Here is a 22,860-nt window from a genome sequence, read left to right on the forward strand (position 1 = left end):
GCTCAAATCACCCTGTTTATAGAATCACCATCCCTGCCCTCACCCTAGGTACATTATAGATCCTCCTCATTTCGCGATAACGTTCCGTTACCAAGAAGAACATATATCAGGGACTTTTAGCAAACCGTTACGGTCGGTTCACACAGCCCCGTTTTCTCACTTTACGTTACGAAAGCTTACGTACAAGACACCGGGGCATCTGTGCTTCGTACTAAGCGAGGCTACCAATTCCAGGGGATATCTTAGCACGCGACATTCGCGACACAAATGTTTCGCTGACTTATGCGTAACGTAGAAAAATGTAAGAAAACGGTGCTGTGTGAACCAGCCTTTACCGTGTTCCGCGTGCCGCACTACCGGAGTCTTTGAAGCATGCTTTCAAGCGCGCTCCCGGGTCACCCGGGTGATATACCGTGACCGCGTGGCGCGCGCTTAAAAAGCATGCTTCAAAGGCTCCGGTAGTACGATACGCGGAACACTGTAACGGTTTGATAAAAGTTACCAATGATAACTTTTTTTTCTTCGTTATAATAATGCTAAAAGAACACAGAATTGAAGCTTTAGAGACAATCAAAGTGATGGCGTCTACAGAAACCAAAAACAAAGTTAAATATTTATTTCTATATCGATAATATATGTCGACGTATGTATATGCATATTCTATAGGGAGTACTCACTTGCGGCCATAGCTGTGTGCGCGACTGCTGAGCGCGAGCTGATAGCGAGCTGATAGCGAGCTTCCACAGTTCATTTGCAACCTGCATTCGACGTCCACTATTAAAATTGCCGGTCTTTTGTTTTGACTATTTTATTCGCAAGCGCTTGTCTTTTTGTCCACCTATTGTTCATTGCATTTAATATAGTATATTTATATGCCAAAAGAAACCTTCGCTTAGGAATGATCGAACCTAAATGTATCAGAGCGCCTCAGGAATACATGGCAAGTAACACGCGATTGCGTTCCTCGTTCGCGACCTGCGCCTCGGCCCCACACCGCTCTAAATAATATGCGCACAAGCTACATAAAAGAAAATAACTGAAACCGAGAACGCTGATCTGTTGTATGGATCTTTCGGAACACATCGGCGCATTAATTCCGTCAAAAAAAAAAAAAAATCATGGGTCCGAAAGAAAGCAGGGACTGCACTGTGGTCTCGACCATCGAACAAAGGGAAGGGGGTTACGATCTAGCATCCGATTACTCCTCGCTACTCTCTTTTTTTCTTTATTCTTTTTTTTAAACTTTATTTGTGGGTAATGACTCCACACTTTACCAGTGAAAGCTTCAGCTCACACACGCGCCTCAAAAAGTAAACATAGGCGGCTCAAAGTAGACCCAGTGACTACCGTAATATACCTTGAGATTATTAAAAATTAAAACAGCGCAAGAACACGGACAAGAACAAGAAGGTAGACGAACAAGGCGTGCGCCTTGTTCGTCTACCTTCTTGTTCTTGTCTGTGTCCTTGCGCTGTTTTAATTTTTAGTCATGAAGTACCAACTAGCCCAAACTTCTACGTTAATTCCCTAGAGATGCCCCACCCCCCAAAAGATAACCCGCTCCTAGTAATGGTATAGTGTTCGGATCAATGATGACGTCGGCGTAAATTCGGCAAGTTACCAATGGTAGAATATAAAATAAGCTAGCATTGCTGACTGGGAAGTATGTACAGTCATCTTTGCTTCATTGTCCCTCGCCGCGATAATAAGTTTGACAGAAAAACATGATCTAAAATAGTGTTTTTTTTTTCAACATTTCTTGATTATGCACCGAAAGTTAGCCTGCACCTTATTTTCGCCCGATTTTCTATTGTTTTTAGGTGGGCTATCTCTCCAGATATTAGGGTAGGCTTACGCCCGCAGCGAGGTGCCAAAATCGCGTTATATCGTTGCTCGTAGACTCCTCATACCTCTCTCTTTTCCTCTTTCTTTCCTCCTCTCGTACATCCGCGGGGATAGTGACATCTCGAGGAGCCGCTGCCTCCCCTTCCTTCAAACACTTCTGCTGTGACTGGATGAGAAACGAGCAAGATGTAGTCTGGAAGCGAGGCTTAGCGAGCAGACGTTTCGCCAACTAGTCTGCGATGTGAGACCGCCGGCGGAGACGCCTTCGGGGGCGCGCTCAGATCCACACTTATTGCGTAAACAGACGCAGACGGAATTTTGGGAAAAGAGCCTGCTCAGACGGGGTGGCATAGAAAAAGAAGAAGAAAAAGAAAAGTAGCAGGGAGTGGTGCAACTCTTGGTCCAGTTCTTTCTGTTTGTGTTGGCGAGCTCTTTTGGTAGGACTTGTCGGCCATGATGTCACTCCACCTTCTGTGTAGATTGTTTTATTGTAGTTGGGGTACTAAAATATAGGCGTAGATCTTTTTTTATTTATAATTTTTTTTTTTTACAGAGTTGAGTCTTTGTCGTTCCGTTATTGCAGTATTTCGTGCAAACACGCTCGCCGCTTTTTTTTTTTTTTTGTTAGTTATTACTTTTTTTTTGTCAACTGCGAAAACGTGGAATCTGCAATTCAGATTTTAGAGGCAGTCGTTATGACACCCGAAACGAAAGGCTCGCTTTCTTTCTGCTCGGCGCATTATATCTACTTCTCGTTGCTCAAGAAGACCTTGTGAAGGCGTTTCATAGTAAAACTAAACAAATAAATAAATAAATAAAGGCGTCCACGAAAAAAAGAAGAACAACCGTGATTTGATATAAAACTTTTGCTTACTTCAACGGCCATTCACGAAGTTTGGGAGTCAATCCTCTGCAGATATTTTGCGGCTCAACCCGAAGTGAAGATTCACTTCCACCTTTTTTACCGTTGAAAACAAGCACGAAGCGTGGACTATGCCGAGCTTCTACACATTGTAAAAATGAAAATATCAGCACGTGAGCTGCAAGTCAGCCAAAATGAGAGTTGCTGAAGTGCCCCCTGGCGCGCCTCTCGTCGTAAATATGAGCAGTGCCCGACGCAGTGTGGACCGTAGATAAATACGCTGTCGGACATATCTTTCTTCATTTCTTTTTCTTTCTTCTTACTCGCCAATTTTCGTCTCCTGAGACTCCCAAATAAACAGTAGGGAAGCCTACCGGGGTTATTGGAGCGAATGCTTTATCAGCATCACCGCTGTCTCGACAGTGTCCAGAAGGTTTCGTGGACTGAAGACCACCTTGGGTATCCCTCTCGGAGATGCTGCCTGAGGCTGCATCTGTATCTTTGCCGTTCCCTGCTGCGCCCTGCGTTTCAGCGGGTAGGCAAGAGCGAGGCGTTATCGAGCGTTGAACGATGTTTTGATCGCTGCGCGATATGTCGGCTGTCGTCGAGGCTTTCGGTGAGTTGCTTTTGGGCAAACTTTCGGCCGACATTTTTTTCCCTTCCCCGGTTATCACTTTATTTTGTCTATCTGCCTTAGTCTGGGGAGGCCGTTGGCTTGAAGTATTCATTGCCTCAAGTCAAATACTCTCAAACTTTCTCTCTTACCGTTTCCAGTGACGTTGCCAGGCATTCCCCCCCGAGTGTACTTTAAATGTTGCGGGGCAAATCGAGGTGAAGCGGGAATTTCGTTGGATGTGGGTATACGAACGCGAGTGATTCTGGTTCAACGTTTGACACTCCCTTTGACACCTCTCACGACGTTTAACTTCGTGCACCTAGCGCGACACTGTGAGCGGGAACACGGTATTGCCGGTTCGTTACGTATTTCTCATAGAATCGAATGACTTTTGTCAAACCTACTGTATTTGTTTAGGGAAGGGCTCATATGTGGCAAACCGAAGCGATAAGATGGAGTGCGCGCATTTTACTTTTCAATCAAAATGCGACAAAACGCCGATATCGTGTTCGCGTTAAGAGTGTCGTGCACTGTACATTCGGCTCCGGTACGACAAGGTTCGGGTGCTAGCTGACTCGAATGTCATTCCAGTGTTACAGAAAGATACTAAAACAAAGAAATAAGCGAAAAAATATAGCTATTCTGGCCATTATTTTTTTAACTGTGAAATCTGATCTCATCATTATTAGAAATTGTTGTTTTTAGATCCAGTATTCATCTTGAATAGCTTTAAAATACTCCAGCCTTACGGATCATCGAACAGGCTGATAAGTTTACGGATTACTGGGACGTTGTACTAACATCAATTTGTACTTTGAATTAACACGTTTTTCAACCGTTCAGACTTTAATTAGTATAATAAGTTATATCATATTTATTTTACATTTTCATTTCTCTGTCTTGGTGATGATTAATAAACTTAAATGTTATGAATGTTAAGTGAAAGGGGCACTAAAGTGTATTTTGAGTTTGTTTTGTTAGGACGAAAACTCAATCTACGCGACCAAAATTGCAACAACCCCATTTTCAGCGATACGTCAGGTAGATGTCACAATGTTTGATTGCGTTTTTAATTAAAAAATAAAAAAGATCACACGTAATCGGACTTTTTTTTTTTTTTTTTTTGGGGGGGGGGGGGGGGGCGCGTTTAGATTCAATTTTCGTCATAATAAAACGAACTCCAAAACCACCTTAGTGCTCCTCTAAACTAATTTAGACTGAGGCTTGGGCCGATGAGGTATTAAATACGCTCAAGAAATGACCCCACCTATAATAAAACAATCAGGAAAAGAATTGAAAGATGTTGGCAAATTCTACATAAGATATGGCAAAAACTCCGAAGGACTACTTACGTCTTGCTCGTCAGGTTGTTGACAAGTACTTGTGAGTTGTGACGCTGCGCAAATCCGCGTAAAAAAAAAAGGAGAAGAAACAATACATTATTTTTGAAGAGTCTTGGAAAATAGACTATAGTCTATTCTTTCTTTTTTCGGTTCGGTTTCGGGTTCACGGTTTCGGTTCAGTTCCGGTTCAGTTGCCGGGAGCAAAAATGACGGTTCAAACCGGTTCCAACCGGTTCGATTGAGAATATATTTTCCCCGTTGTTTTGGCAATAGGCACTATTTGAACCGTGAAACGAGAAACTATATAGCTTTTTATCATTTGTACAATCCATTTTTATTTTCAGATACCAAAAATAAGAAATTGGGTTATTTAGTTTAGAGGAAACAGTAAAAGGAAAGCAAGATTAACATAAAAAAACGTCATGTTTATATGACTCAAGATATATTTGTTTACCTCACCTATATTTTATCTCAATCGAATGGTTAATCAGTCTGGTCGGACGCCTAAAATGCCCGTTATTGGCACAACTTTGCGTCGCAGTATCAAAAGTTTATCCCTATTGTGCTCTTGAACTTAGGAATTAATCACAGTGCATAAAAGCATAAAATAGGCACCTCTTCGCCATATATATATTTTGTGAAATCTAGTTTAGGAAATACGTTTTACAATATATGTGATGACGACGCAACTGAACTAAAAGCAATACTATTTTCAAAATGTCACGAAAGTTTTCGAACAAGTCCTTTCAGTCTACCTTTTATAGAAACACTGAACGGCAATCACAACGCTTCTTTTCCTAACCAACATTGTTTAAACTAAGCACCGTGATGCAGGCAAATAATCACAGAGAAAAGAGTGATCAAAATTGTTCACCATAATCTGCAAGCACCGTCGTACACAGATCGAATCTGACCTAAAATAGCGCGTACCCAAGTGAATATTTTCGGCATCTTGGCGTTTGTGGTTTGTTCTTGACAAGATGCCGGTCAATTGAAATTTCAAATAAGCATTACCCTTGCTAATTGGTGATTTTTCGTTAAATAGAACAAAGAAGTATTTCATACTTTACTTGACATTCCAACTACTTCATCTGTCACTTTCTGACGGTCTGCGTTCGCAATCGTCAGAATTTCGCCACGCGCCCCTGTATGTCCAGTCCATAGACACATAAATTTGCTGTTCGCATAAAAAAGCAATAACAGACATCCATATCATTGAGAAGTTAAATATGTGTTAGGAACACATAGTTATATTTATATCAGCGTCAAAATAAAAATAAGCAATGTGTAAAGCTTTCCAAACTCACAAAGACTTATCGAAGATAGAAACGCCGGAAAAGATTTTCAGAGCATATTTGAGACGATTAGGGTGTGCATTTTACTTATGATGTATAACTTTAAGGGCATTAGCCCTTTATTGAGGTTGTCAAATCTTCAGTCAGTAATTAAATATATTTTTATCATCATCAATAATTTAGACTGTATGAAGTTCACATACCCGCTTGAGACCGACACGGGAGGACGATACTCGCAAATACGCCAGCTGTTGAGTCTGCGGAAACGTGCTTTTTTGTTCGCTGTTTGGTCGTGTGAAACACCGGGTCGCGGGGTATGCCAAAAAAAGACTGTGTGCTCACATAATAGATCGGAAGGCAAATACACGAAATGTGCAGAAAGAGAGGAAATAAATGGTATTCTTCTAAATAATTCAATAAACAACGCCTTACGGCAAAAATGAATACATAGAAATGCGTGCAATGATATCTCTAACTACACATAAATAGCGAGAAGGATAGACGATATCTTTATAATATAAATCACATTTGGACATCGGATCAATAAGTCACCTTTAGTCCTTTCAATGCTTCTATTCTTGGGGACAACTTTCTGAGACAGTTCAACAACAACGAAAATATGTTTGGGTGCCTCAATGAAGTATGCATGTAAAATGGGTAAAAACAATTTTAATACTTTCAGTGAATACCGCGAAGAGCTAATCCCTGACGTTGATAACTTGCCAAAACACCCATTAGTTTTCCTTTCCCCTCGGTGGCAGACGCCGAAAAAATAAAAGAAATAAACAGCTTTTCTGTCAACTCGCTATTAGAACAAGCGGCCACGTGATCGGACGCTAATTATATACCGGCAGTGTTCCTCATAGTCATGCGCTGGGGTTGGCAAATAATAAAGCGTGGGTTGAACTTTAGAGATTGTTAGAGTTCGGCTATTCTCATTTTAGGTTGAACACGAGCCATCACCCGAATGTTTGGCGATACAGATTGACACAAACCCGAGCACTCCACTTGGGCTCATGACAATCGAGTACGGCACGGTGTCACGTGACTCGCAGTGAGAAGTCGTGATGCCAAGTGACGTCACGTTGTGAACAACCCTAATAAATCGAGTGATGTTCTAAATTTAAGTCGACTTGACGCAGTGAGTCACGTGACTTTGTCACGGGGCCACGTCACGTGACATTACTTGACATCCTGTCTTCACACCATGACGTGACCACGTGACAGATGATTAATCGTAGTGCCAATTCAAAAGCGCCACGAAAACCTACAATTTCTCATACATTGCGATTCGGTATGACAATTTGATCACGACATAGAAATACTTCCCAGCTGCCCATTTTTATTTCTCAAACATTCATTTGAAATAAAAAAAAAATACCGTGAACCGTTTTGAACCGGTTACCGTTATATTTTTTTTTCTGGTTCAGTTCTGGTTCAGTTCCAAAATGGCGGCGAAGCGTTCGGTTCGATTCAGGTCAGGTTCGGCTAAAACTAAAGGTTCTGTCCCGGTTTTCGGTTCGGTTCGGTTCCGTTTCGATACTCTGCCAATGACCATGAAGCAACACTAGCGGCCGAAGGATTTTGGCCATCGCTTCCTGAACAAAGCGTGTGATTAAATCTGAGTTCAGGTCGGGTGCTGACGAAGGAATCGAGTTGAGTACATTTGGACCTGAGTAAGAGCCGAACGGCGAGGCAGCTCTTGTAGCCAATGAAAGCTCAAAGCGCGTGCCCAAAATATGGCGGCTTCGGATAGTGGATGGAGCAGCCGCTGAAGGCCGTGCGCTTTTGAAAATGGTATTTTGTGACTCATTTCACACCAAAAGTGAGGTCGAAAATCTGTAAATTTAAGATCGATGTGGTTACATTAGTGTTCCACGACTGTACACACTCAGTTCCAAGCCGTGTAGTTTTCACCACAGCTCCCGCCTATCGTACGATTTGTGGGTCAGTTTACCACAGGTGTTCGCTCAGCGGCGTCCCTGAACAGACAAACCTTGCCGGCACAATCTCAACACCATGGCTTGCGGAAATCGAGGGCGTCATTTGTCCTACGACACCCCGACTGCGGCACGTGTCCGCGAACCTAACCCGTAGTTGAATTAGTAGAAAATCAAACATGTAGCTAAGTTTTGCAACGTGCTCAGCCCCAGCTGGTGTTCTGTGAAACCTAAAACGAAAAAAAAAAGAAGAAAAAACCAAGCAGACTAACAAACACGTCGGTTGCAAAACCAGACGAGCAGGGCCGGAGGAAAAATAAATACGGGAATCATATTACACCAATGTTTCCTCCGGTCTTCGTCGGAATAGACAACACAAAAGACGCGCGGTTGATCGCGTTGTTCGAGCAGCGATAACATCTGCTACGAGTATACACTTGAACCGCCAGTTCAAATGCTGTTGTATTTAAAGTGGCCTGCCAAATTCTATAGTGAAGCTTTATGGGCTTCAGACCGGCTGGGCCTCAACTTCGAGCTCACGTGGCACGACCGACAGGGCGGTGACCATTTAACGAGCGGCAAAATGGAGTGTGTCCGTATCCATGTCTTTTGCTAAAAGTCCCTCTAGCGACAAAGAGGGGTGCTATAACTTTATATCTATCGCTGAAAATTGCAGGTTCTTGTCAGTTACATCGCGATGGTTGAAAGGCACGTGAATGTGAAGCGTTGTCCCTTGAGGTCGATGTTCGCTGCAGAACTGTGTCTTCAGTGACTGCTGGAAGCCTCTCGAGGTATTCATTATTGATCAGCGAGTGGCAAGTCCCAAAATAAACTCGAACTATCATTTCCAATCGAATCTTGAGGTTTTCCTGAAACGATCATTAGATAGTAAAGTACGTTGCCAAGCTAGTTGGTGCCTATTTAGGGTATGCAGACGAAAATCGAAAAAAGAGACAAGGACAATCAAGAAGACATGAGAAAAGCCTGTCCTGTCTACTCTCTTGTCCTTGTCCCTTTCGCTCTTTTACTTTGTACGCAAAGCTGATTCGAGACACGGTGAGAATATTCGTGACTAACCAGCCCATCGTCCTTTCGGCCCCATATCCCCAACAGCTTTGCGTTCTGAACACTGACAATACAGATCACATAGAACGGTTGCCCCTTTTGGGGAATAATGCCAGCCAAAACAAAGTCCACTCGTCCGTTACCCAGCCTGATGAAGAGTTCGTCCGCTGGGTGAAGCCAGCAGCAGCTTTCCCTTCGGCCCCTCTAAAATACGTCTGTATTCTTCTTTTTCTTCTGCTGAGTTGGAGTTCCGCGGGGCAGAGTACAACCACGGGCGCAGGCACGACCCTCCGGATTAACTATGCACGTTTACAGTTTCAGACAGCTTAGAACTTTGCCGCCTGCTGCCTCGTTCCCCTCCGGCGGTTGTCTGCTTGCAGTGCAGCACGTGACACGGTGGGTTCAAGATGGCGTCCCAAGATGGTGAGCCAACCGCGAGGCTGGAAGAGCTCCGGGTTCTTTCTCGGGGTCGCAACCGTGACCCCTCAAGCGGCCCCAGCAGCACGCGCGCGTGCCGAACGCGTGCCGCGTGCTCCTTTCGTTATCCCCTCTCCTTTTTGCTTCTTCGGCTTTTCTACATCCCGTCGTTTCCAGAAGCCTCTTCCGGCGCCGACCGGTGGATGGGTGGTGGGGGGAGCCGGGCTACTTTTAGGATCTTCCTCGGGCTGAATCTCCGGCCCCGATGCTTCATGGTCGTATTTATTTCGTCGGAGTTGTCTTTTTGCTCTTCGTCCGCGCTCTGCCTCGCCTGCCTCCCCCATTTCTTGCTTTCTGTTTGCCATTCGCAAATCTTGTCGTCTGCTTTCGCCGGAGGAGAATGGGGGGAGTGTGCACGGTGCTCAGACCTTGGGGAGCTCTCGCGGTTCTTAAACCCCACCGGTTGCAAATGGTCACGTGGTGTGCGTCCTCCTCTCCATCTTCTCCCGTCCCCGTCTGCCGTGAACTTTCACTTTGGGTGCTTTTATTTTAATCCGAATTTTTCGCTTTTCCTGGCAACCGCTGACTTTCTCTTCGTTCACTCGTTCCGGATCGAAAGACGAGTCAGCTTCTGTCAGGTGTTCTGGAGTTTACGCGTGGCAGACGATGAGCTCCCGAGAAATCAGCTAGGGGTCTGTCCGTCGTTCTTGAGTTTGCTGCGCTTTTCATTTTGATGCGTTACAAACACGTTCAGTTGGCCCTTTGAGTTCTAGAAACGTTGACCCTACTTGTGGTATGTACACGCTTCGGGGATCACGGGAGGAACGCTGAATCTACGCGGAGCGCAAAGGGCGGCGGATAATCGCGGGAGTTTTATATTCTCGAGATATCTATTGAACCATTTTGGAAGTTCGGACACAGTTCATAGATGCCTTTGTCGTCCCCACCCCACCATCATACTCCTATCAAAGAGAGCAAGAACGTCGTCCGTTCCTCGTGCAGGGTCTGGCGGGCAGAGCAGACGGCGCTCTCGTTCAATCTGGTTGTAGGGGGGCGCTGGGTAGAGACAAAGGCAGCTAGCCTTTGTGTCTACCCCCTAATCCTTCCAATCAGAGGTTGGTGCTCTCACGTCACCGCACGCCTTCATCTCCTCCTCTCCCTCAGGTTCTCTCCGTGTGCATTTAGAACGTGTTTGAGAAATTCCAGATAGAGTACATTTTTAAAGCACACGTAAACTTCCAACCGACCAATGGCTGCGCGGTTTTGAAATAAATCGTTTGTAACAAAAATGAACGAGCTGAAACAACGTTTTACACGTTCTATATAAATTAGTTTATGCAGCTTTTTAACACATTTAAAGCAATGACTACTTCTGTGGCAGTTATATAGACTCATTAGAACAAATGTATATGAAAAATTTGGAGCCATTCCTCTCTGTGAAGGTCTGTAGAGCATCACCCCAAAGGATTCACCAAGAGACGTACAACAGCACTTCACCAAATGTTTTTTTTTTTTACAGTATATAAACATAATTTTGAAACGGTAGTGATGATTGCTTTGTGATCACTATGATATACACTAATCCGTTTCATTACAAATTTGGTGAGCTCCTTTGCTAAAGTTAAATCTATACATGGCCGATGGCGCTCGTCATAGGCACGTTGCTCTTCGGGAGTCCTAACTATACGTGGCCTTTCCATAGCAACTGCAGAACACAATAGAATGCCCTACTCGGCAGCCGCTGTTTGTATATATGTAAAGCAGTGACGTCACCTGAATCGAGCAGGAGAAGGCCCATTGTTCTCGGACGTATCTTCATTATCAAACGTTTCGACGTCTTTCCTTATCAAAATACATATCGAGGTGACGAGGCGTACATGCATTCCCATACAATAAAGGGCTTTTACATGCAATTTCTGACTTTTTTTTTTGCACACGGATACCAAAAATGCATGGAACCCTAGCCCTCTACAGCTTCGCTGTAAACCATGTGTTGATATGATAAAACTCGAAGTCTGCACAACATCCAGTGGGGGTACACTGCCCCATGAAGACTCAAAAAGAAGGCTCGGAAAAAAGATTAGGAAAGAAGGATCCATAGGGGAGCTATTCCTTCTTTCTTAATCATGTAATGCAGCAGGTTTTTATCGAAAAAGAATGCCCACAATTTTTGGGGTTCGTGTTTGCGCGCTGATGTATCGACAACGGTACCATGGAATTTTTTTTTTTTTAGGTTTACCTCATGCAGAGTGTCGAAACCAAAATTTTCGGTCGGTTCGCGGCTTCCGGTTTAGTTCCGGTTCAGCTCCGGATAGCAGGCCGGTTCAACCCGGTTCGGACCGGGTTGAACAGCTAATTATTGAATATATATTTTTTTTTCTTATTTCTTGTGTAAAACATGTATTTTTGTATTGTTTGTACAATCCACTTTTATTTGTAAGTAACAAAAATAATGTGTTGGACTTAAAACTGGTTCACACAGCCCCGTTTTCTTACGTTACGTTATGTTACGAAAGGTTACGCCGCAAGCCACCGGGACTTCTGTGCTTGGCTACCAATTCGAGACACGAATGTTTCGTTGAGTTATACGTGACGAAAGAAAACGTAAAAAAAAAAAAAAAAACGAAGCTGTGTGAATTAATCTTTAGACACAGCAGTATTAAAAACTAGTTTTTTATACAACCCCATTTTTACTTGTTTATCCCAGTCACATGTTTTATCTGAATCGAAGTATTTACACCAAGTGAGATTAGTCACCTAAAATGTCAGTGTTTGCTACAACTTAGTGTCACTGTCTTAAAAGTTAAATCGTGGTTGTGCGCTTAACATAAACTATTACCGTGCACAATAGCAGTAATGTGCAGATCATCGGCACAATAAAATATATTTCACAAAATATGCATCGCGATATATACGCAAGCTAACATTATACTATTTAAATGGCATGAAGGGTTGGGACAAGTCCTTTCGGTCTACGTTTTATGAAAACAGACCGCGACAATCACAACTTTTCTTTTCCCAACGAATACTGTTTACATTCAGCACAGTGATGCATCATGCAAAAAGCGGTCATTAAAATCCTTCACTCTAATATACACCTGAATTCGTACTCTGGTTGACGCTGGCTTGAAGCAGCGGGTAACCAAGACAACATTTTGTCCTACACGACTAAATTGTCCAAACCCGGAAGAGCTAGGGCTCTGTAATTGACAAGATACCGGTCAATTCACTTTGTAAATATGCAGCATGCTTGCTAATAGACCGATCTCATTCGCAGGTTTCGCTACACCGCCTCTGCCGCGATGCATTGTGGGACCTTTAGTCTCTGCGCAGCGGGGCTGGTGCGGTCGCGGGCGGGCACGCAGTGAAGATTTCGCTGACGGCCAGCCTCGCACGGACGGCGTTAGCAGTGTTGTTCCATCGAGTTGTTTTTCTTTTGCTCCGCCGTTAGGGCGAGTTTCACGTGTTGCGTCCCTGGTTGCAGCAACAACAGCACCAGACACGAGGGTGTCTGGTGCTGTTTTCTACGTTTACAGTTATTTTTTCTTCAAGTTCGTGCACACAACAGATCACATAACGCGAAATTATCAAGCTTTTTTTTCATAGCCTTTTCTCGCTCGCCAAGTGCACATGGGTAAGAGATACCTTAAACATCCAAAGGATAAGGCTGGCTAGCTGGTACCACCAAATGTTATGAGGCCTGAGTCAAAGGTAGAAGCAACGAAAAGAAACATGACATAAAGTAACGTCAGTGAAGCACATTTCCGATGTGTAAACAATACCTCGCTTACAAACATACCCTAGAAATTTTTGCCGGAGTAGAAAGCAAAATTATGAACAAGAAAAAACAAACCGCAACCCGCATTGAACCACAAAGCAGGAACAAAGTGACCTGAATGTCCACATAGGCGAATGTTGCTCAGCATGGGCAGTCCAGCGGAGTGCACAGCACGGTCATAACTTCTCCGTTTTGACCCCTAGGAAACGAAGCTGGAATAATCTGCCACTACATCGTCATCGCAGCCACACCAAGGCAGCGCATGGGCTGACCACAGGCCACTATCAAGAACGACGTCACCTCGCCACCCAACAACATCTACCAGGCGGCGACACACACCACATAAAACGGCGCCAGGCGAAGGAAGGACGCAGTCCAGCGGAGTGCACAGCACGGTCATAACTTCTCCGTTTTGACCCCCAGGTGGGTGCAGGTATTTGCCTAGCAGTTTGTTGTACTTGTTACTTCGCTGGACTGCCTTCCCTTTGCACTGCCGTTATGCACAACGCGGGAGAGTCAGACGAATAGTTGGCATGATTAAGGTCAATCGCAGCAGACAGCCAAGCGCTAAAATGCCCAGAGTGTGGGAACACCTACCACATCCGGAAGTGCGCAGACATCACAAAAATAAAGTTAAAAGCCATGGAACCAGAGGGACTCCCGTCTCAGAACGGTGCCACCTGTAGAGTGCATTCTCAACGGCAAGCTTCCTAAAAAGATAGCCAGGAAATAGCAATGGCAAGCAAAACTGACGATCAAAAACACGCAGCTATGATGGAGCAGACATTTAAAACATGCCAGAAGCTAGGGGAAGTCGTATCTGGAATCGAGAAAATCGAACAGAAGCTAAACATTCAATCTCTTAAGCATGACACCACAATTAAAAAGCTCGATAAACAAAAAAAAACAAAAAAAAACTTTTCAAGCGATAGAAACCTCGATAACCATGCTTTCCAAGCAATATGATGACCATATAAAAAAGGTAGACTCATTGACACGTGTCACGACCGAACTAAAAAAAAAGGACAATTGAGATCGAACAGCTCGGGCATGAAAGAGATGAGAGGATTAAAGATCTTGAACGGGCAGTGGAAAACGCGGAACAATACTCCCGAAGAAAAAACATAGAAATTCATGGAATTACAGAGTACGATCGCGAAGACCTGACAGCAGTCATAAAGAACCTAGCAACAAAACTGAACTTATCTGTGCCGCAGCCCGATAAAATTGAGTCTATGCAGACTTAAAGCGAAGGATGGTAAGATACCTCCTATCATTGTACGCTTCAATTACAGATCAGAACGAGACGTACAGATCGGCCTCCAAACGTACAGCATTGAAGGACGAACACGTGTACATCAACAAGAACTTCACCAGGCTACAGCGATGGTTCTTTTGAAATACAAAGTATTGTACGAGGGAAATTAGTTACAAATACGTCTGGATGAAGAATGGGAAAATTTTTGTGAGAAAGAGGGACGGAACGGCTGTAATCCGAATTGATGACCAAAGTGACCTGAACAAAAATCAATAATGTCTTTCGATACATTTGAAGAATGGGATAACCATACCAGAAAAGTTCTAACCGGAGAAGGAAAAAAGCAAGAAGACCAGATCCTACATATCGTTCAAATAAATGTTAGAAGCCTTAAGAAGCACAGTGATGAACTGAATGTTTACATAGCAGATGCGCTGGTTGATATCGATATGCTTATACTTACCGAAATAAATGTTGAAATAAACGAACCGCTGCACTTCCCCATGCATGGATACCATGAAATGTCTGTACGGCGCGAAGGCAGGAAAGGAGGGGGGATACTGGTATACGTTAAAAATTTGCTGACTTTTCGACCGTATTAAGGTATCTTCGCAGCATGCCGAAGCTCTTGTGATGAATATACATTAAGCCGGCTATATCGTTCACTATATGTGCCCTTTATAGACCACCCAGTGGAAATCTACATCTATTCTATGAAGAATTCAATAAACTGATAAACAGATTTAACAACTGTAGTTTACACGAATAAACCGTTTATTTACAGACGTTACTAGAAATAAGGTGAGGTAGCATAAGCCCGTCCGCCATGCTGTCCAAGGCCCGTGTTCTGTGTTCCATCCTGTGGTCCCGTGCACCTTCGTCGTCTTTTACCCCGCCTACTGGCTCTCTTTCTCGTGCTGTAGTTCGTACCAGCCTACATCTCTCTTTCTTCGCCTACTTGTTGACGAAGTTTGTGTCCCTGAAGCGGGCTGGTTTCCTTTTCGTTCTTTGGCTTCTGCGGAGCATTATGCTGTTTCGCCTGCACTGGACACCATCGTCGTCTTGGACGATGTACGATCTTGGCTGTGGTGCTTTTGCTACAACAATAGCAGGCCTCCACTTTCCGCTGTGTTGATCCCTGAGAAATATATCTTCTCCGGTGTGGAGTTCGGGCAGAGTTTTGGCATTTTTGTTGTATTGTTGCCGTTGTTTCTTTTGTTTGTCCCTCAACCGCTGTTGTACTTCTGTGTGGTTTGTTTTTGTGCTTTGAAGCAGCGAAGGATGCGTGGGAATTTCTGTCCTTGTGTGCCTATTCATAAGCCTTTGAACTGGAGATCCCAGGACTCCGTCTCGAGGTGTGTTGCGCCACTCCAGTAGGGCGTCATAATAGTCTGTAGTTCCATAGCTGCATTTGTTCATGAGCTTTTTGGCTTCTTGCACCGCTCTCTCAGCCATTTCATTGGATTTGGGGTGATAGGGGCTGGATGTCACGTGGGAGATTCCTCGGTGCTGTAGACACTCCTTAAAGTCTGCACTGTTGAATGGTGGACCGTTGTCTGAAACGACTTTGACTGGCAATCTATGCACAGCAAATGTTTTTAGACAGCAGTTGATCACTTGATTGACAGCTGTCCTCTGAAGCTGATGTGTTTCGTAGTAGAACGAGTAGTAGTCCACTATCACAATGTAGTGGTGGCCGTTGTGTTGGAACAAATCTATTCCAACCACTTGCCATGGTGCGGTTGGCACAGGATGGTTAATGAGAGCTTCTTTCTGTTGTCGTGGCTTGTTTTCTTTGCACACGATGCAACTTTCTACTTTATCCTTTATGTCTTTCTGCATTGTAGGCCAGTAGAGAACTTCTTTGGCACGATGTAGTGCTTTCTCTACACCGCTGTGCGCCCTGTGTAACTTTACTAGTATTTCACTCTTCAGTTGTTCTGGAATGATGAGTCTATTTGACCTGAACAGCAAGTCATCCTCTTCATGTATCTCGTCTCTGTATGGCCAATACTGCTTCAGAGTATTTGGTACTTCTTCTTTGCTGATTGGCCACTGACCTCTTGTATACTCTAACATGGTGGTCATATCTTTGTCTTTACTTATCGCTTTCCGACATTCTTCTAAGGTTTCGTCTTTGATGGGGAGGCACTCCAAGACGTTCACCTCGAAAACCTCTGGCTCTTCCTCCTTTGATGGATTTCTAGAGAGTGTGTCAGCAATGTATAGCTCTCTTCCTGGGGTGTACTTAACTTGAAGTTCATATTTTTGAAGGGTTAGTCTCATCCTCTGTAGCCTGAGAGGGCACTGGTTGAGAGGCTTTCGGAAGATAGCCTCCAATGGCTTGTGGTCCGACTCCACGACAACGGTGTGTCCGAAGATGAAGTCGTGGAATCGACTGCATCCGTGTACGATCGCTAACAACTCCTTCTCGATTTGTGCATAGTTCTTCTGAGCGTCACTCAAGGACCTTGAAGAATAAGCTACTGGATGTCCCTCCTGCAGCAACCCTGCACCTGTTCCTCTGGAGCTTGCATCTACTGACAGCGTTACTTGCTTGTTTTTGTCGTAGAACCGCAGCGTGGGTGCGACCGTCAGAGCCGTCCGAAGGGCTGTGAAACTTCTCTCTTGTTCTTCTGTCCATGACCAGGCTGTCTCCTTCTTTAGGAGTTGCCTCAACGACGCACTCACGTCTGACATGTTAGGAATGAATCTTCCCAGGTAGTTTACCACTCCTAGGATGCTCTTCAGTTCGCCCACATTGTTCGGTCTTGGTAGAGCAAGGATGTCTTTCACTTTATCCGGATCGATTGAGAGTCCCTCTGCTGAGAAAATGTGACCCAGGTACTTGATTTGTTTCATGCAGAGCTTGCACTTTTCCTTGTTCAGTCGTAGGTTGACCTCTCGGCACCTTTGTAGTACCGCCTGAAGCCGACAGTCATGTTCCTCAGTCGTCTTTCCCCAGATGAGGATGTCGTCTATCATGATCTCTACTCCGTCTAAGCCTTCAAACACCATGTGCATTGTCTTCTGGAACACCTCGGGAGCAGACGATATGCCAAAAGGCATTCGCAGGAATCTATACCTCCCAAACGGCGTCGCAAAAGTACACAAGTACGAGCTGGGCGTGTCGAGCTTGATTTGCCAAAACCCTGTGGCTGCGTCTAGCGTCGAGAAGATCTTGGCTCCTTCCAATCGTGTGGCTATGTCCTCTAACGTAGGCATACAGTAGGTTTCCCGCATGAGGACCTTGTTCAGCTCTTGAGGATCAAGGCACAGTCGGAGTTTGGCTTTCTTTTGTACAACCACAATAGGGTGGACCCACTCCGTTGGTTCTGTTACTGGCGCAATCACTCTTTGTTGCACCAGATCTTCCAGGTGGCTTTTGAGCTTGTCCCTTATAGCGACCGCGACTGTACGCGGCTGCTGGATCACGCCTTGTGCATCTGGCTTGAGTCTCATGTGGTATTTGACGCCTTTTAATTCTCCCAATCCATGAAATATGTCTTCATGTTGTTGCACCGTCTGACTGCAGTGCTTTTCCACGGATGCCACTCGCTTGATCAAGTTTAGTTTTTCCGCGATGGTACCGCTAATCGTGGTGGGCACTTCCCGTTGCACGATGTAGAATTTCACTTCGGTACTCCTGTTACCGTGCATGACTGGCAGGATGATACGGCCTTCTGCTTTGCTGACGTGTCCAAAAAAAGAGCCAATTCTAGTAGTAAGAACTTGTGGCTTCTGAGTCGTGACACGGCTAAGTTGCATCGCAGACATTACGGAACAGTTCGCTCCTGTGTCGATTCTGCAGTCGACTTGCTTCCCTGCGATATTAACATCTGCACACCAGAACTCTTCGTCGCCGTCACCATTGTGTAGGCTGCAGACCAACTTTTCCTCGTCCGAGTCGTAGTCGGGGGTCTTGCATCGTTCTACTTGGCGTACGTTTCTTCGTGGCGTACCTTTATGCTTGGTTGTCTTGTCTGGTGTGCGGCACACACGTGCAAAGTGTCCTTTCCTGCCACAGTTCTTGCATTTCGCATTCTTTGCTGGGCAGCCTTCGCTTGTGTGTTTAAGGTATCCACAGCGAGAGCATTCTTCCGAGTGTAACCCATGTACTACGGTGGGTGTCGCACCAGCTTGAATATCTTTGAACTGCTGGGCTCCACGTTCTTCGGTTCGACATTTTTGAATCACTTGATCCAGCGTTGGGTCTTCGTTAATCATGCGCTGTTGTAGTCGCTTGTTGGTCATTCCGAGAATGATCCTACTCCGTAACATGCGGTCGTGCATTTCGCCAAACTCGCATTGGGTTGCGAGTGTACGTAGGTCGGTAAGCCAGTCGTCGAACCGTTCACCGTCTCGCTGGTTCCGTGTTCCAAACACGAAATCCCTGTAGCTGACGTTTGTTGCTGTCTTGCAATGCCTCTCGAACAGCTCCACTAGCTTTTCTACGCGCATTTCGTCCCCTGGGTTTTCAAACCTGAAGGTTTTGTAGACCCGTCTTGCGTCTTCCCCGATGGTCACGAGGAATGTTGCAGCTTGCACCTCGGCGTCTTGTGACTTGAGTCCAGTGGCGGTTGAAAACAACTTGAACTCATCCCACCAGTTTTTCCAGGACTCTTCCAAGTCGCCGGACATATCAAGTGGCCTAGGGGGTGGCAGCAGACTGGCGAGGACTCCTCCCGACGTGGGAAGCGCCACGGTTGGATTCCCGTTTGATGACTGCGTGTGATCTACCGGGTCCGGCATCGTTCGTGACTTGTCTCTCGCTTTCACTGCAGCTTGGAGCTACTCACACTTGGAGCTGGCTGGTCTTGGGTTTCTTCGCTTCTGACACCATGTAGTTTACACGAATAAACCGTTTATTTACAGACGTTACTAGAAATAAGGTGAGGTAGCATAAGCCCGTCCGCCATGCTGTCCAAGGCCCGTGTTCTGTATTCCATCCTGTGGTCCCGTGCACCTTCGTCGTCTTTTACCCCGCCTACTGGCTCTCTTTCTCGTGCTGTAGTTCGTACCAGCCTACAACAACAACGATTATATAGTTATAGCAGGCGACTTAAATATTGACGTTTCGAGTCATGATAAATACGGAGTTTCGGATTACCCGAACATATTGTCCAGTTACGGGCTAGAAAATGTGATCAATGGTTACACTAGTGAAGAGCACTTTGCGGATAAAATTACAAAAAAGTAGCATTGATCATATAATAGCCCGAACAAGCAATTAATTTTTTATAGGTGGCATAATTAAACAAAAAGTAGCAGATCATTACTTCGTTGCTCTACGGACACTTAAGGAATACTGTACATAACAGATGGAAGAAAGCCAATACAAACAAATTATTGACAACAAAAAAGTGACTGCAGTGTAAAAAAGTACAACTGGAACTCTCTCTTACACCTTGAACATATAGCCCTTTATGAAGCGGTGGTCGAGAAACTTGGGAAAGTTAAAAAAGACGATCAAATTAAGAAAAAGAAATTTTAGCAACAAGTGGATTGATAATGAAATAGTTGAGTTAAGTTTTGAGAAAAATAAATTATGGAACAGATGTAGGCAAAATCTGCAAGATAAATCACTGAAGGAAGAGCATAGGCGAATAAGGAACAGGGTAACTGCATACACAAGGCTATCTAAAAAGAAGTTACGTACAGCACAGCTCAAACAGTGCGGAAAGAACATCGGGGAAACGTGGAATACGGTAAATCAAATCATAGGCAAACCCCCAAAGATAACGCGGACGAATTTCTAAAGATAAATTTTTCAACAACCAACTTCGACACACTAAGTGATAACTTCAATCGCGCTTTTGTTAAGCAGGTGCAAGACCTGCGTAAGCACGCAAACAAATCTACCACAATACCTAACTTACCGGAGCAGTACACAAAACTCCGTGTACATGCCGAAAATAACAGCAGTAGATGCATAACGCGTAATTAGCAATATAGTAACGACAAAACCGGCAGGATACGACCAATTAAGGCCCAGAGATCTCCGCGTTCATTTTAACAATCTAAAAAAAATGTTTTTTTGGCAATATTAAACCGGATTTTTTAAACCGGAGATATGCCTAATAAGATGAAGGTGTCGCTTGTGCGGCCAATTTATAAAAAAAGGAACAAAAAATATGTTTCCAATTACAGGCCCATTGCGTTGTTGTCAGCCATACATCAGATAATGGAAAGATTTATTTTAAAAACTATGACCTCGTTCTGCGACAAATTTTTGTTAATAAATAACTATCAGTATGGATTCCGAAAAAAATAAAAAATACGTCACTATTACTCGAAGACGTAGCGTATTTCATGAATGAGAAGATAGACAAGAATCAAATTGTACTTGCCTTTTTTTTTAGACTTTACTAAGGCGTTTGATACAATAGATCCCCCCCCCCCCCCCCCCCCCCCCCCATGATACTTTACTAGATAAACTAGAAAGTCTAAGATTCAGGGGACCGTTCCTTAGATTTTTCAAAAATGACTTTGCCAGTCGAACACGGAAAGTAAGAATTAGCAATAGTATAAGTGTTACCATCAACCTCACCTGCGGTGTACCTCAAGGATCGGTATTAGACCCAATGCTTATTTTCACAAAATGCGCCGCAAGACAAGGACATAGTAAGTGAGACAACACGAAGCGCTACTTTCAACTGAATGTTTATTGAAAACACACTATTTATATACACCCAATCGGGCTTCTCAAGTAAGAATTCAAATTCTTTGTCTGTCAGATGCACTGACGGGGCACTAATGCACTTGTCATCCCCCTGCATTCTAATGTTAAATGACTCGAACATCTCTCTCGAGATTTTACTTCTCAGCTTTCCCAGATTTTTTGTTTTTTCCAGTTCCGGGGCGCAAGAGCATCTGTCGCAAGAATAGCTAAATTGCCCGAGGGGGAATACCTTACTGATAGCGCGTGCTCTCTTGCCCTTTCATTAACGCATCTGCCCGTTTGGCCCACGTACCCTTTTCCGCATGTCATTGGAATTTCGTATACGAGCGAAGATGCGCATTCCACGAATTTTCTATGCTTCTTTCTGCAAACGTCACCTCCGTCTTGTTTATTGTTAATTCTTCGGCACAGGCTGGACAGCTTTACCGGGGCCGAAAACACAACCGGCAAATCAAAGTGGCACTGAATCGGAGAGTGGCCAGCAAGGCAGACAAAGAAGACCAGGAACGTTGCCTGCTTGAAGGTGTGGACTGCCTTTTGAAGTGTGCCCCTAGGACAGTGCGTGGCGGCGGTAGCAATTCTTTAAAAGGGGTGATAACGCACTTCAAAGATCATGAACTCTGCCTTTTACATTCAGATAAGGAGGGTGGGTTCGTAACCTTGCCCAGAGGCACTTTCAACAAAAAAGCTGCAAAAGCAATAGAAAAGAACTTTGCTCCGGTTAATGCTAAGGCGTCTAATACAAGAAGCAGGTTTGTCGATCTGTGTAAGAGTTTAGATCTGACTAAGTTAGCGAAGGACGTGTCGAAATGTAAAATCGATGCGTTAAGCGTGTTCTTTTCCGCCAAAACACATAAGCCGAGTGTGCCGTTTCGGGCTATCGTGAGTGAAAAGGGCAGGTGGCAGCTACTTGCAAGTCAGTTTCTATTGAAACATTTGAAATGCTTGCAGGTTACAGACCCTTTCCTCACAAAGAGATCAGATGAGGTGGCTGATTTCTTTCAGGATAACCAGAGCATAGGGTACGCCTTTTCAGTTGACATTGAAGATTTGTTTTATTCAGTCCCGCACTGTGAATTGTTTAGTGCAGTAAGGGAGTGTATTGACGTAAATGGAGTTGTTTCTTTCCAGAACACGGCAGGAGTCTCAGTTGAAGATTTTTTAAACTTACTAGAAGCGTACCTTAACAGCACTTTTATTTCATTGACAATCAACTTTATTTACAGAAGAAAGGCATATGCATTGGTTCGTGCGTAGCCCCTATACTATGCAACATTTTTTTTAGCAAAAATTGATCGGACGCTTGAGCAGGCTCTTAATGATTTTAATGTTTGTAGAGTGTTTAGATACGTGGATGATTTTTTAATTGTTTTTAGAAAGCAGACTTCTCTGACGTACACTGATGGTGTGAATGAGGTTTTACGGACTTTTAGACGCCATGGCAAAGGCTTGTCTTTTACACATGAGCTGCTTAACCAGGGCAGCCTTCAGTCTTTAGACTTGAACCTTTTGTTTTTGGAAGAACACGTTTGTTTGATGTATTCCCCACGGTCTCGAAAGGAACTCCTGCCGTATGACTCAGCCCATTCAAAGGTTGTTAAAAGAGGAATTGCTAAGCTTTGCCTTGAGTCCGCCCTCAGAAAGTCGTGTGCTCACAGGATACAGGCAAGCTTTAGCAACCAATTGGCTCGACTATTGTCAGCGGGCTTCCCTGATTCGGTCTTGAGGAGTGTGGCGGAAACCATCCTGCAAAGAGTGA

The 22,860-nt window shown here is 44.4% G+C and overlaps 1 protein-coding gene across 1 annotated transcript; it reads left to right on the top strand.

Moving 5' to 3' along the window:
• Positions 1-13,572: 13,572 nt before the first annotated feature.
• On the top strand, positions 13,573-22,528 carry LOC115320030 (the record flags this gene model as incomplete). Its single annotated transcript, XM_040211037.3, has 2 exons — positions 13,573-13,584; positions 21,513-22,528. Coding segments are annotated over 2 exons (858 nt in total), but the record flags the coding sequence as incomplete, so codon positions are not given.
• Between the last annotated feature and the right edge of the window lie 332 nt (positions 22,529-22,860).

The sequence above is a fragment of the Ixodes scapularis genome, unplaced genomic scaffold, assembly GCF_016920785.2.
Source record: "Ixodes scapularis isolate PalLabHiFi unplaced genomic scaffold, ASM1692078v2 PGA_scaffold9__187_contigs__length_104089568, whole genome shotgun sequence".
Taxonomy (NCBI): domain Eukaryota; kingdom Metazoa; phylum Arthropoda; class Arachnida; order Ixodida; family Ixodidae; genus Ixodes; species Ixodes scapularis.